Source organism: Paroedura picta, chromosome 8 (assembly GCF_049243985.1).
Source record: "Paroedura picta isolate Pp20150507F chromosome 8, Ppicta_v3.0, whole genome shotgun sequence".
Classification (NCBI taxonomy): domain Eukaryota; kingdom Metazoa; phylum Chordata; class Lepidosauria; order Squamata; family Gekkonidae; genus Paroedura; species Paroedura picta.
In genome coordinates this window covers 67435848-67452018 of record NC_135376.1, presented here as the reverse complement: position 1 = coordinate 67452018, position 16171 = coordinate 67435848, and the positions used below count along the sequence as shown (strand labels likewise).

General features: G+C 39.6%; 1 protein-coding gene across 5 annotated transcripts in view; it reads left to right on the top strand.

Annotated features, from left to right (window-relative positions):
• The window catches only part of CFAP46 (cilia and flagella associated protein 46), a 105328-nt gene that overhangs the window by 51636 nt on the left and 37521 nt on the right, over positions 1-16171 (top strand). For all 5 annotated transcript variants that reach the window (XM_077350190.1, XM_077350191.1, XM_077350192.1 and 2 more), the window contains 11 exons: positions 3305-3473; positions 3799-3883; positions 3967-4105; positions 6842-7025; positions 9318-9477; positions 9807-9967; positions 10963-11064; positions 11814-11867; positions 12781-12936; positions 13653-13801; positions 14654-14752. In XM_077350190.1, the coding sequence (XP_077206305.1) occupies positions 3305-3473; positions 3799-3883; positions 3967-4105; positions 6842-7025; positions 9318-9477; positions 9807-9967; positions 10963-11064; positions 11814-11867; positions 12781-12936; positions 13653-13801; positions 14654-14752 (1458 nt within the window). The remainder of the gene's footprint in view (positions 1-3304; positions 3474-3798; positions 3884-3966; positions 4106-6841; positions 7026-9317; positions 9478-9806; positions 9968-10962; positions 11065-11813; positions 11868-12780; positions 12937-13652; positions 13802-14653; positions 14753-16171) is intronic.

Genomic DNA, 16171 nt, shown 5'->3' with positions numbered 1-16171 from the left:
TGGAAATACAAAGTTTTCTTTACTCCCACACAAAATATAATGTATTCAAGAATGATGTGTTTTTTTTTTATTGATATTACTGAAAAGAATTAAAAGTTCATTTAAGAAATCCGTAACATGCATAGATCAGCCATTCTCAACTTTTTTACTATTGAGAAACCCCTGAAAAATTCTTCAGACTTCGAGAAACTCTAGAAGTGGCGTGATAGTGTAGAATATGGCAGAGAAGCATAGCTAGGTATATACAATCATGTGGACCCTCCCCTTTCCCATCACCTTCAAGCCCATCATTGGCCATTTTGGAAGGGGAAGGTCAACATCCATAAATTATCATATCACCTGATAAATATTTAACAGATTAATAAAAACATTACCCACTCGGGATACCCTTCCAGGTCCATCAAGAAACCCCAGGGTTTCACAAAACCCTTGTGGGAAAAGCCTGGCATAGATTATCATCTTTATAACAGGGAGTGTTACCAGACAGAAGTACTGGAGAATGAGCAAGTTTATACTGTGTTATATTAAATGACAATATGAACAAGACATGTGGAACTTCTTTAGAGACATACACATCAGTTTAAAAAGCCAGAGTCTGGGAAGCTAGCAAACCAAAGGTAGAAGGAATCAGATTATATTTATTGGTGCATTTTAGAGGGGGTGCAGAGAGACAGGAAATAATAGAATAATAAATAGTACATTGGAACATAAATGAAACAGGAAATTGAAAATTTAAAGCAGATGGTAGATTTGAGAATTCTACCTATTCCATTTATAAGAACATAAATTATGTAAAGGAAAAAATATTGGAAGAGCTAATAAAGAACCCAAAATGTTACCTTACAAATGGGAGACATACAAAAACAGAATTAATTTCTCCCATAAAACAAAATAGTGGAATGAATATGCTCCTTTGAGAATTCTGAAATATTGGTTCATTGAGAACTATCCTAGTACTTTGTGTAAATTTGAGCAACTTAATTTAAAAAGTAATTTTTAATTGAAATATCATAATTTACTAAAATGATCAGAAGCAGATGAAAATTCTCCAGATAAACCCATAAATAAAGAAGTAGCATTTAAAATAATCAGCAGATTAAAGAGAAGCAAGATGTCCGAATGGCTTGAATGCCTCATTATAACACTTTTGAAATATCAGTAGAACTTTTTTTAGATATAATTAAAATTTTCTCTAAGGAGGTTATTAAATACATGGGGTCAGTAAGACACGGACACTCAACTCCAACAACCAAACAACCTGAACCAGAAATACTGGACCTCAACAATCAGAACTGTGAACTTATATACACATTTGTAGCTCCCGCCAAGACATGTAATTGACCATTAATGGAGGCCTGTGATTGGACCGTAAGTCTCTTCACTGATTGGCTGGGCCTTGGAAACCAGCAAATCCTGAACAACAGTTTCAGATCTCAGGCTCAGCTTCCAAGCTCTAAGTCTCTGAATGACCACAGATGCAACAAAAGGCTATATTCCAGCCATGGATCTATCTAAATATCTCAGTAACAAATTTAATAAGGATAATGTCTTAGCAAGGACCCATTTCATTGCTGTAAACTAATTGCAAAATGTTTATATGCATGTTGCTTCATAACCCTCACTAAGCAGGATTTGTTTATGACAGCAGTATCTGAAGAAGTGAGCAGTGACTTATAAACGTTCGTACCCTACCACAAATTTTGTTAATCTTTAAAGTGCTACTGGATTCTTACAGGCCCATCTTGGACAATATCTGGTAGAGTCAAAGAAATTAGTCTAAAAATAGTTAATTCAGCTCTCTTACCAGCACACTTGTTCTCCAGCCCAAGACTCTCTGACCAGCTGGCTGTTAGTGGTTAAGTGAGGGGGGCTTGGAGTGGCAAGCAGAGTTGCTAACTCTGAACTAGGAAATTCCAAGCAATTTAGAAGCCTGGAGAGGGCAGGGTTTGGGAAGGAGAGGGACATCAGCAAGGTATAACACCATAGAATCTACTCTCCAAAGCAGTCATTTTATCCAGGGGAACACTTCTCTGTCATCTAGAGAGCCTTTGTAATTCTGGGAAATCTGAAGATCCCACCTGCAGGTTGGCAATTATAGCTGAAAGCTGGTCTTACATAATTCCTTCCCTCCTCCTCCTCAGCTGGCCAGCAGATATAAAGTTGAAACTGTATGTGCATGCATGCTCTCTTCTCCAACTCCTTTTCCTCACTGACTAGGGGAGCTAGTATGTATGTTTTCTTCATTTTTTAAAAGCCTTTTGTTTTGGGAGATTTTTCTGTATATGGCCTTACTTGGGTTTGGGTTTTTTTTCACCTATGCTCTTAGGCCAATTTCATAAAGAACTGTAGGATGGCTAAAGGAACACATTTGGTAGGAACTAAAGCATAGTAGCATGTAATCATATTGATGTAAAGTGATCATTGTTAATTATTGGACCGAGACAGAATATACTGCAACAACTATAAACCTAAAAATGCATGTTTCTTAACTCTTCTAGAATGCTGGCAATATATATTACAGTCAGGGAAATTTTATATATGTACGCACAGATTATCTGTAATATTACCATATTAAAAACTGTTATAAATACAAAATTGCTTTAGAGAAAATCCACAGGTACGTTTTTTATAACATTGAGTCCATTCCCAATGTGATATTTTCCTTTAAAAATGGATTTTTTTTCCAGAAAAAAACAGGTCAAACTGTCAGGAAATGTGATATCTGTTGTAGTGAGGGTGCACAGAGGGAATAGTGGGTTGGTTTCGCATTTATTTATGTTTAGAGTTATATGACTGCCCCTGCTGGTGAGCTGGCTCAGGGCTGTTTACAACTCTGTTTATACTGTTTACAACATATAAAAGATTAAAAACAAATTAAAACAAAGTGCAATTTCGAATTCAGTTCCATTACAGTGCCAGTGTATATGAGCCTGCCTTCAGTACCTCTCCCATTCCAGAGGGGGTGGGGTGCTCTTGTAAGATGTTGTTCTGCTGTTCAGTGGCCCCAATCAAAATCCTGGAGTAAGAGCTCTGTCTTCCAGGCCTCTGGAACCTGCTGCTCTTCCGGGAGCTCATTCCACCAGGGGGGGACCAGGAGCAAGAAAGCCCTGGACCTGATTGAGGTCACACGTATATGTCAAGGGCCAGGGATCACCAACCTGTTAGAATTAGCAAAGCAAAGTGCTCTTTGTGGAGTAGTCAGTTAGGCGGTCCCTCAGGTATGTCCTTTCAGATAATGATAGCAGATGTCTACTATATGCAGTAAACATATGATTATTGTGTGTATGTGTTTTCTCCTTCCAAGTTATGCAGCAGCAGCAGGGAATCTTGCTCTTGCGATGATTGCCAGTAGACATTTCTGGAACACATGTTTATCTTTCATTGGTTCTCCATTAGACAGACAACAGCTTAAAAAGCCCACTGAAATCATTCTCAAAAACATCATTAAAGCAGCAGAAGCCAAAAATAAGCAGGTAATAAATAACAGTCTCCAATAGCTAGCCTTGTTTGTACCTGAAGTCCAGGTATTAGCTAGTTAATTCATATTAATATATGAAATCTACCAAGAAGGCCTGAATTTACTGACAGGATGGGATAAATTTTCCTTTAAAATATAAATAATGCAATTCTGCCCATCCTCATCTTGATTCCTTGGCCCACAGACCTTCAAACCTCCCTTGTCTTCTGTCAATAGGGTTCAACTTCTCCTGTGTCTAGCCAATCACTGATTTCGGGCGGAAGGTTGCTAACCATTAAAATTCATGAGCACTTTTTTCATCTCTGCCCAACGTTATTTAGGGAAAGGAACATTTGGTATATTTGCATCAGTGGCCTACAGCTGAATTTCAAAGCAGCAGTTTGTCAGATGGGCATTTTTATCCAGGTATGTCATTTTGGTGATGGCAATCTTTTAGTAAGCTGACTTAGTGTCCTTAGCATTAAATATTGCCTTATTGTATTTTCCAGGTGCAGATGAGGATTTGACGCTAAGGACGTTTTTGTATGTATTGCTATTCCATGTGTATGCTGATCAAAATGACTGGGAAGCAGGCCTCAAAGTGTTAGATGAAGCTGTTCAGTATCTCCCTCGAAGTAAACACAGACTGTAAGTAGTTTGGATTGTTTTTGCTTTTTTTCTTACATATGCATACACACATACAAACTTGCAGAGTTGGTCATGCAGTGCAATCATATCTATGTCTACTCAAGAATAATTCCCATGCTGTTGAATTGTGCTTACCCTCGGGTAAGTATATTCAGTAAGTCTGTCATTTATTACGGTCCTCAACCAATACCAAAACAATACACAATTAACTATTGCAGTTCGAAGTATAAAATGTGCAGTCCAAATATCAAAACGTGCTATACATAGTATTGTACCCTTAGGCTCTATGGGAATGATTCAGATCATGGCTTAGAGGCCTGCTTCACCTTTTTAGAGAGGGAACTGTTTTATGCACCTTGTTCTCTATAGGCTACATGTTTTTGCTGGTAGAAACTCCATTATGTTCCTTGAATCGACAGTCATATAGGAAAGAACTGCAGTGTGGATGTAATAAGCTTACTGTACCTTTTTGACTTTGTGGACAAGCTAGGAACATAGGAAACTGCCTTAAAATGAATATTGCAAGTATTACAAGTATTGAAGTATTACAAATATTGAACCTAGCCTTTTTCATGCAAGCTTGAGGTTTACCACTGAACTATGGCAACTGCCCCAAAACAGATATATACCTGCACAGAGATTTGAACTCTGCATCCTCAAACTCAAAGGCTATTGGTTTGCCTGTTGTGCCATCCATATTCCTGGTGGTTCTCTTCATTGTGTTCATAACCTCCAATCTGGAGAATATGAGAGCATAGATTGGTGTGACCAGGTCAGAAGAAGCAAGGATGGTAGGAAGTTTTCTAATCAGATGCAATTAATAGTTGGGAATTTTGACTATGCATCAAACTGCTGTCAAAAGAGCAACACAGAATACAGCAGCACTTCTAAACTCTTCAAACAGTATGATAGGACCAACTTGCTTATGCCCCCCGCAGGGCTCTTCGCTCTGTGGGTATGAACTTACTGGTAGTCCCAGGCCCTCAGGGCACTCACCTAGCTTTGACCCGGACCAGGGCCTTTTCGGCCCTGGCCCCAACCTGGTGAAATGAGCTCCCGGAAGAGTTAAGGGCCCTGTCAGAGCTGTCAACTTTCCACAGGGCCTGCAAGATGGACCTCTTCCACCAGGCATACGGTTGAGGCCAGGGCGGGGCCCGCTATTCAATCTGACATCCCCCATGTCTATCATGTCCATCTGTTAACAAATGGATCTGTATCCCCACTCTGACTAGTAAGACAGTCAGAAGGTTGGCCCTGGCTGGTCGAGGGGGTGAGCTTAGTTAGTAGTTTTTTAGCTTGCCGTCTTGTTACCTTTAGTAATTGTAATTATGGGTATTTATGGGTTTTATTGTGTTTTTATTCCTTTATTGTGTAAACCGCCGTGAGCCCAATTTAGAATGGCAGTATATAAATTTAAATAATAAATAAATAAATCTGACAGTCCCAAGGACACTTGCTTTCCTCACCAACATCACTGTCCTATGTTGATTTAGTTTCATAGGCCTGAAAATATGCTTTGTGCAGTGTCTTGTCAGATTTCCTTCAAGTCTTTCATTGCCATTACTCAAGCCGACTCCCAACTTGAAGAAATCCTGGGTTTACCAAATCCTGGGTTTACCAAAGGGCTGATGTTGTTCAATGAATGGGAAGAGGGCACTGGGAAGCAATCCTGTCTGTAACCATAGTGGCTTGCCATTCCAGGCTTTCACTAAGGACTCAACAGTTGATGCTAAGAATACCAGAGTCCCACTGGAACCATAAATCCCAGGGTGCTGAAGGCAAAGCAATCTAACCCATGCCACCCATCAATAAATAATTATCTGCCCAAAACACATATTGAATTCCAGCCCTCCCACCAGATCACCACCAATCTCCTGTTCAGTGCAGAACAGTAAATTCAGTGTATGTGTTTTTCATGCATAGGACTCAGTACAATCTGGAGAGTCCCGAGCATGTTGATGTCCCCCAAAACAACCATCCTGGGGATAACCAATTCCCGGTTTGAGTCCATCTCTTTTATTTATTTATTTTTGCATTTCTACCCCGCCACTCACTGGAGACTCGTGGTGGGTTACAGTAAATAAGACCCCATAAAACCCAATCACTATCAGACCCCTTAAACCCCCCCTCCCAGTAAAACAAGACTGGCAGCATCACACACACCCCGACCTCATAAAAGCCTACCCTGGGGTGGGGTGCACAAGATGTTAGTGTGTAGCCTGAATACGGGCCTCATTGGGACCTCTGCCAGCTTAAAGGTTGGAAGACCAATTTAATAGATTGACTCTTGGGGGGAATTAATTGGCATTCTCCTCCAAGGAACCCCCTCTAGTCATAGTTAGCAAACCCCATATATAGAAGGCACGTCACAGTATGAGAGGCAAGCAGTGATGAGACCAGGAACAGTGCAGAATTCAGTTCCTTTTCCTCATTGACTTACCCCCCCCCCCAATACATTTACACACTGTGGTGCATTCTGTATAAAAATATTCCCCACTGCTCAGCTGAAGAATGAACATCTTCCAACTCCTTTCCTTACCAAAGATCAATCCATTGCTTTGCCTTACTCATTTACATTTGCTGATTGGATTACTGCCATCTCTATAGCATAGGGGCAATGACTTCTAATTCCAAAATGCTTCTTTAGCTTAGATGTATTGCGTTCTGATTCTAGCATATATTTATATGAATTTGTTAAATCACTTGTAAACATTATATAACTCTTTTCTTTTGTAGTCCAATTTTCAAACATATGTTATTGGTAAAGGCCAGACTTGGACGTAACTATATAATGGAAATTCAGAAATTCAAGGATGAAAGTGAGGACTACTTGTCCTATATGTGGCATCGTTTGGCACTAGTGTCATCGGACCTTGCGGGACAGCTGTCCTGTTACCAAAATGCAATAGAAGTTTTACAGGTCTGTATCTGTCCTCATTTGGAAGTTATTGTTGGTTGATCACACTTCCAAATTTCTAAAGGCAGTTTTTAGATGTCTGTTTTTAGATGTCTCTCAGTGATGTCTGTGAAAGCTTATGAAGATGGATGTTCAGTCCACCTCACATTTGAAAATACTGACTACTGTCAATGTATCTGATTCACAACATGGTCCCTAGAAACTTAGATCTGATGACAGGGAGCATGGAAAGACAAGACAGATCCTTCTATAAACCTTAGAAATTCCCAGATTAGCATTAAAATATTTTTAGAAATTACACTGAAGACTTAAAACCCTTCAAAATGATAGGATCAGTGTATGTAGCTATAAGAAATTAATGCCTTCAGTGGCTGTTCTTGGGCAATAACAATGATATTAACAGCAATTATGACTTGGTTGCTTTCATTAAAAGGCAGGGGGAGAACCAAGCCTGTTTTGGGTTTTGAGGAAGGATACATGATATCCAGGCATGGCAACAACCACTGGACAATTTGACAAATGGTGGTAACACAACTTGCATAACTCATCCATGATGGGCTGCTTACTACTAGTTAGCAGCAGTCACTCAACAAAAGCCAGTATGGTTGAAATCTCCACTCTGCCATGAAAACTCACTGCGACCATTTATGCACTGGAAATTTCATGCCAGGCTGCAGGCTGGAGTTTCAGTCGTGGCAAGTTGCCCCACCTCTTCCTCCATCCACACACGGGAGCATTTGGCCCAGTGCGCCTTATCCGGCCCCGATTTGTGCTCCTGTACGGGTGCTGGGACAGTGAAGTTCCCAGTGCGTAAATGGTCTGGGTCAGTCATCCACTTTACAGGGTTCTCGTGAAAATAAAAAAGAAGAAAATTATGTAATCTGCATTGGGTTTCCAGTGTGGAGAAAGGCAGGGTATTAAGGAAATAATAGATATAGTTGAAGGGTCGGAGCAGGTAAAAAGTGGGTGGATTTGTGGGTCGGTTCCCTGCTTCTATTTACTATGCCTAACTTTTTGCTTTTATGGATTTTATTTCAATTATATCTAAGAGAGATTTTTAGCAAGTATCTTTCTAATTCAGTCATGAACTGGATCCAACATACATCTATCAAAAAGCTTGTGCTGGGGATCATGGTACCTTCCTGGCCAAAAGCCATGGTCTGGGTTATAATAAGGAGAGTGATTAAATGAGATTCAGTGAAAAAGTTACTGGATCCAACCCATTTAAAATTATACCTACCAGTGTCTGACCCTTTGGTAAGAAGTTTCTAATTGTACTATCAGAGTCTCAGACTTTTAATGTTTTGGTGCATCTGTTTGAACTCAAACTTCCATCAGATAGGATCCCAAAAACTACAGGCAAGTTCTGTTCCCGGAAATGATCCTTGCCACCCCAGTCTATGTATGCAACCTCCTGTATCAGTCCAAGGGCCACTCTGACAATTTGGAGGAACCCTGAGAAGAAGCAAAAGAGGAGGCAAAGAAAGCTGTAGTGCAAGGAGGGAATAGATGGAAATTGTCTTTTCTTCTTGTTGTCCTGCCCATGTCATTCATTGTAGGCTCAGGTCCAAACCATACTTTTAATTTTGACATTATATTACAACTTTTTTGAGTGATCAAGAGGAAACTGTTTACAATATTGCTTTTCTAATGTTTTCATCAGAAATGATGCCACAGAAGAGTGCTATAGAGGATACCATGAAAAATTATTGCCAGATGTCATGGAAGGGTATTATAGATGGTTCCATGTTGGCTAAAATGCATTTTTTTATAATGTGCTATATCCCTTTTTATCATAAAATATCTCTGTTGCTGAGACATCATGCAAATAATGTACTTTTTTAGAGGATTTTTATTGTTATTTTATTTATGGCCTGTGCAGATAGCAGCTTCTTTGAAGTCTGGTTTAGTACAGTGGTGGCAGGGTATAGAGGTTCTAGAAGAATTATATAGTAACTAGCGTGAATTTCTAGCTAGACAACATTATCTAGCATCACATTTATTTTTGACCTGCCAAACCATTTCCCCAAACCATTGACCTGCCAAACCATTTCCATGGAATGGATTTCTGGTTCGCAGGGAAGAGAACAAGCTATGCAGTGCAGTTTGAATGTATTGGCAAAATATGGCTTGTTGCAAAAGTGGAAGTTTTTACTTTAGAAGTCATGTGCATGAAAGACGAGCACAATACTATGCCACATGTTCATTTGTGTAGAGGCAAACCATGGTTCATTATTGCATTTGAAGCAGTCAATAGCAACTTGTCTAATAATGTATTCACCATCATTTTTATAGAAAAAAGAATATGAATTAAAGAAAGTTGACAATTTGTTAGAATTTGCAGAATGGCTGTATTGCAACGAGTTTCCTCTTAGTGAAGCTATTAAGCATGTGGATTGGGCAATAAATATTTTGCTTCATCTGAGACCTTTCACAAAGAGCCTTGATGGTGAAGGTAAGAATTTAAATAACCCTAAGGAAGTAAAAAAAATCACAGCTGAGTTTCTTTCTATTATTTTTGTGATTTTTGTGACATTCACAGTTTATAGAAAGAATTATGCAGATGTCTAATTAAAGTGACATTTTCCAGCATGGTACAACCATTATCTGCAATTGGTTTTCTCCTTGTTAGTCCTCTCCTTTTCCTCCCATTTTCATTTGAAAAAATATTTTGCTATTAAATTATGGAATCTTCTGAGTTGGATGTCAGCACGCTGTTGCACTATTGTGGCACTTTAAATGGGGAACAAATAGTAAACAAAAAAAATTCATTTTGACCCCTAGGAACAAGCGGCGAAATTACAGTTGGAGATTTAAGAAACATAAAACAGTTAGAAGCTTTGTTTAGAGCTCATACGTTAATGGCTGTCATTTCTGGACATGGTTCGCCTTCTCATGAGCAGCACTGTTTGATGGCCTACGCTTTTGTGATTCGCATATGGCAGGTGAGAAGATAAAGAAATTATGTCACAAAAGAGATCTGAGACACCAACAGTGAGCAAGCAGCTCCTTCACACTGGGAACCTGTTCATGCTGGTGGAGGAGTGTAATCCCTTCAAACTAGAGATGTGCATTCAGTTTATCTATGCTGGGAAATAGCAGAAAAATATCTTATTTATTATTTTCTAGCTATTATCTCAGCTGGATGTAGATTGGGGTTGAATTTCACTATCCAAAATGCCCAAGCCCCCAAAATTCCAAAACTATTCTGAAATTTTTCAGGACAGCCAGATAGTCAGATTTAAAGGGATTGCAACCTCTTTAAATGCCTCCCACATGAACTCACTTCTTGCAGAAGGCATTTAAAGTACCAGTGAGCCTTTTAAATGCTTTCAGAGTTTACTCATGGCATGCAAAAGGCATTTAAAGGGGCAGTATTCCCTTTAAATACCTTTTTTCTCCTTCCATTAAAATCGTGTGGAATGTCTTTTTGGGGGGGGGGGGTATTTACCATATCTAAATATCATACCGGTATTGGGATTCAGGAATATCAGGAAATGTCCTAACCTGAAAAATATCAATTTTTTTGCATGTCCTTACTTCCAAACAATAGCATTACCCATCAATCCAAAATGACACACACAAAAGGTCTTTTTTAAAGTCACAGTCAACCAGGGGAATGTAAGTACAGCAAAGGGGGCAAACTAGGCAAAGCTTTCTGCTTAGGTGGGAATAGACAATAAGGCAGGTTGGAGAGGGCAAAGGAAAATTAGGGAAATCACCTGGCTTAATATACAGCTGCAATTCTTTGAAGTGAATGTAACTCAGGTTTTTAAACTCAGGTGTGTCCTATTATTTACAAATTTATCAAGTCTAGATTGGTTCTTTTTACTATTTTGTCTTATTTTTTCTTTTTAACTTTTTAGCTGTTGATGTATATGATTAGGAATTATATTTTGTATATTTTTTCATAAAAACAATTGTCTTTTTTAAAATTTAGGTTATATTGTCTTCAGCAGGATCTGTTTTGAAGGCATTGGCCAAAGCCTCCCCACCACAAACAGCCACTCCCAAAAAACAAGGAAAAAAAGATACAAGACGAGTAAGAGGTTCTTCTATGTCCAAAAGCTTACTTTTCTTGTTTATTGAAGCCTTTCATATCTCACTTTCTTTGTAAAGCTATATGCTTTAACGGTTTCAGATGGGTAGTCATATTAGTCTGAAGCAGCAGAACAGCGTTTGAGATCAGAAGCACCTTTTGGGGGGGGGGGTGCAGTTAATGACTAATGTAAACAGCAATGCCTAGTAATAAAATCAACACAACCACCATAGAAAATGTCCTGTCTTTGGTCTCCACTCCACACCTTTAAATTTTTTCCCCAAGGTGGTTTCCAAATTTTTTAAAGGCATGAAATCACAAAACCTAGTACCAATCAAACAAGTAGATGACAGAATTAAGGAGGAGATTGAAAACCTGGGGGGCATATGTTACAAAAGACTTAATTAAAACTTTGAGCAAATAAAACCCAATAGAGAAGATCACAGCTGAATCTCTCAGATGTGTATTCCATAGCTGGGGTGTCAGTATTTGCTGCATCATGTGATGCACCCCATATACCTAATTGGGAATTGACCTGCTGTGGGCCTAGAAGTGGAGGAGAGATTTTAAATGGACAGTGAACAGCATATGTCTCTGAGGTTTTTGTCAAATCACACAGTACATGTGGAATTTCAAATGCAGAGGAACGTGTGTGTTAAAACACTGTCTGTATTAATAGCAAACTATCAGTGGACAAAAAAGGAACCAATACTTTTTCTTTTTTTAATAAGCCTTTTCATTTTTTCTAACAGAAATCATCAACAAGCCCTCCTAGAAAAGACAAACTCACTAAAGACACCAAACAGGTACATTTCTAGGTTTTTTTGCAATATATTTTAAGTGGTTATTTTTCATAAAAATTCAACAGGCTTCCCTTTGATCCAGTAGACATTATATACTTGAACTTCCAAAAGACTTTTTTGGCAATGCACTTTCCGCATAAGCTTCACAGTCACAGGATAAGAGGATGGGTCCTTTTGTGGATTAAAGATTGATTGAAGGATTGGAAATGTAGAGTAGGAATAAATGGACAGGTCTCAGCGTGGAAGGAAGTGAGCAGAGAGGTCTCAGAATTGTTTTATGAATTAATTTATTGATTTATTGAAAACGTTGCTATTCTACCTTGCCACTTAAGGGTTCCCAAGGTAGGTTGGTGTTGAGTTCAGTGCTATTTTATTTGTTCAGAATTTATCAGATGGCTTGTGAAGAGTTACAGAAGAATCTCTCTAAATAGGGTGAATGGGCAACAACATGACAAGCTGCCGTTATTGGTATGAGTGATGCACGCTGGAACTAAGAATTGTAACATTAAATATAGGCTGACAGGATCTGAGCTGTTGAGACTGAAAATGAAAGAGATTTGGGGGTTGTAGTAGAAAACGCAATGAAAAGTTTATAGGCAATGTGCTCAAGATAAACAATCTCTATTCAATGAGTAATTCATTGTGGAATTCACAGCTGATGAACATAGTGATGGCTTTAAAAGAGGTTTAAGCAGATCATAGTCCCATCAATTATTATTAGGTGTGGTGGGTAAGGGGAATAGCAGCAGTAGAAGGCATTATCAGGGGAAGGCCTTAGCCCCCCTGTCCTGTTGGTGCAGCTATTTTGATGCAGCTATTTTGACTGCTGTCTGAAACAAGATGTTGGACTATGTGGTTTGATCCAGTAGGGGTCTTCTTATGTCCCTGTGTTCGTTACAAATTTTTATTTTTGCAGGTGCAGTCAGAGAAGCCTAAACGGAAAGGACCAATAGAAGCCTTACCAGCAAATGTGGAAGAATGGGCAAGCTATGATTGCCCGGATGAAATTAGAGATTCTTTTAAACAGGACTCAAGTAGCTTTGCTCTGAGCAGCTGCAACATTTTAGCTCCTGTAGGTAACATTTTCAAAATGATACTTTTAAAGATTAAAACTAGCATTCTATGGATGGTAAACTGGAGCAGAGAAGTAACAGGCACGACATTTGGTTAAATAGTGTCTTCTGGCCTTTTCTCCATGCTAAATTAGCTTCTCCTGAATTATCTACACCAGTGGTCCCCAACCTTTTTATCACCAGGGACCGGTCAACGCTTGAGAATTTTACTGAGGCCCGCAAGGGGGGGGGATAGTCTTTTGCCGAGGGATGTCGCCGCTGCCTGAGCCCTTGCTTTCCCACCGGCACCCCTGACTTCCCACCGCACGCTGGGAGGCACTGCCAGCAGCAGCTGTGCAGTGCCACACCGAGGGGAAGCCCCAGCCATGGCGGCTGCCGGACAACACCAAAGGTGAGCCGGCAGCAGAGTGGCAGGGCAGCCCCTAAGGCAGCAGCCGGGGAGGAGAACGAAGAGGAGCTGCGGCCCAGTACTGACTGATCCACAGACCCGTCCCGGTCCCCAGACCAGGGGTTGGGGGCCACTGATCTACACAAAGCAACTAGTGAGAATGTGTTACATGTGCTTGAATGGAATATGTAGCTTAGCTCTTAAATTAAATATCCAAGAGGTTTGTGGGTTCAGCACTATATCACTGTTGATTACACTTGCAAATGCCTGAAAACTGACAAATGAAGAGGGGAAAATTGTCTGCTATTCTCTTTTTTCCCATTTTAGACACGTACATTGTATTACCTAGACCTGTTAGTTAAGGAACTACAGACCATTTTGTGTATTCACTTAACTCTTCCGGTTCTCCATCTGGCTGAAGTCATCGCTCATGATGTCATAGAAAGCAAAAGTGTTTCAGATCTCTACCATCTTCGGTTTGTATCCATTGCTTTGTAGTCACTTCGCGACCTTTGAGTTCCTTTCTTATATTCCATAAACTTCTCTTTGTACTTGCATCCTGAGGCCACCAAGGCAGCAAATATATTAAAAAGCTACGTAATAAAAACACATTAAAACCAAGCTAAAATACACATGAAAAATATAAAGACAACAAGCAAAACAGTGGGCAGAAAAAAAGAAATCACTGAAAGAATGCCAGATGAACCGAAAAAGCTTTCATCTGCTGCCAGCAAATGGCAACAGGGAAAGCATTCCAGAGGTAAGGTGTCAAGAAGGTTGCTACTTGTCTCATCTCAGAAGCAGGATTCCAGAAGATGGCCATAACAGCCAGGTAGATATGCAAGGAAATGGGGTCCTTCAGGTATGCTGGTCCCAAGCCATTTAAAGATCAACAGCAGCACTTTGAATTGTCTCTAGAAATAGGTTGGGATCCAATTGAGCAGGGGGTTTGACTAAAAGGCCTGTATAGTCCCTTCCAACTCTGTGTCTATTGTTCAATGTAGATGACCCACTCCAGTCAACATTGTGATTGCAGCATTCTCTACAAATCAAAGTTTCTGACAGCCCCACCTAGAATATATTGTTGAAATCTAATCTACATATAACCAGCGTATATAGCACAGTGATAATTTCTACCCAGGGAAGGCTGCAGCTGGCTAACCTGTTGAAGCTGATAAAGGGCACTTCTCACCATAGCAGCATGTCTGTTTATCCAGCAGGAGGCCTAGATCCAAGAGCACCCCAAATATTATTCCCAATAAACTATTTTAGACCGTACTTCTTTTTTCTATAGCAGTGAAGAAGAATTATGTCTTTTCTTTTCACAGAATCTCTTTTGTATGTTTGGATTTAAAATTGTATCAAGCATCAACTTACCATGAGAAGGCAGTGGGTGAAGTATTCATTAATGAAGTAGAACAAGGAAGGTATGCTATTTTATAGCAAAATTCTATAAACTGTTCAGGAAAGGACAATGATGTAAGCTGCTTTGGATCTCCATTATGGAGAAAGAACTGCATAATTAATATAGCTGATTATGAGGGCAGATAAATGGTTTATTGGCTGGTGGATAGGAAAAGAGAAGGAAGCAAATAAAAAGTGAGGGTTTCCAAGAAAAGGTAAAAATGGGAAGGAGCTACAGAGGGAAATGAAGTGCACCTCTGCAGCTCTTTGCAGGCTTCCCACTGTACAACTGGGCCACTCTTCCTGGGTAGAGGCTGTCAGTGGAAAGAAAGGAGGGAAACCATAAGACAGGGTAAAGACAGATTTATTGGTGGGTGGCAAGCAGAGAAGGAAGCAGGGAAATGTGAGAGGCTATATAGGGGGGTTTATGGAAAGGAAAAGAAATAATGGGGCAGTGAAATGTGATGTCCTTGGCAAGTCCTTGTGGGTTCTTCACTTTTTTCTTCTAATAAAGTTTTTTAAAGTAATTAAATTAGATTGTACAAACCATCTATTGTGCATTCCATTACTTCATATGCACTGTTATTTTGAGAAAAATTATATTAAAGCACTTTGTGCTGCTTACATTTCCCTTTCTGCACATCACCAAAACCAATGTGGGATAAACTTTTTAAAAAGGAATCCATATCAACAGCCCTGTCTTTTGACTCAAAAAGGGAAATTGTACATGCAGGACCTATTTGCATGCTTAGTTCTCCATAAAGCTGCTGTTTGTTCTATGTTATACTAATTGCTAACAACATAATGGAGCCCAAGAGATTTTTTCGTGCACATTACCAAAATGCAAGCATAAAGCTGTTTAGCATGTTCATTCATTCCTAGACCATTTCCGCATGGAGGCATAAAACATGCACCGCCTCCTGCTTGCAAATTTGTGATACGAACCCGTGCATTTGCATGCTTCCTGACAGGAGAACCTTCCTGCATTATCTTGCCACCCCGTCATGGCTTTTCCCTTCCTGAAGAGGCGGTGGAGAAGCCTAAAGCGTAAACAACCCGCACTTTCCCCTCCTCTAATTGTCAATCAACGTAAGCCACCAATCCCTTCGCAGTGGTTGTTTTGGGGACTCAAATTTCCATCCCCCTGAGTCCCAAAATTAATTTTTGTTAAAAAAAAACTTCCACAGTGCTATGGAGAAATGCTTCAACAGTAAAACATTAAAAAAACTTTTACTTCCATGTTGCTGTGGGATCAAGCCACAACAATAAAACATTTCCTTAGATCCCTTTTTGGGATACTTTGTATAATGGTCTCTCTTTATGTTTGGGTAGATTTGTAATAGGCTGACCATGGTAACTGGATCCTGATGGTTGTGTGTTTGCAATAAAGATTTAAAACACAGAGCACAGGAGCTAATAGGGAGATGGCTGCTTTATTACAC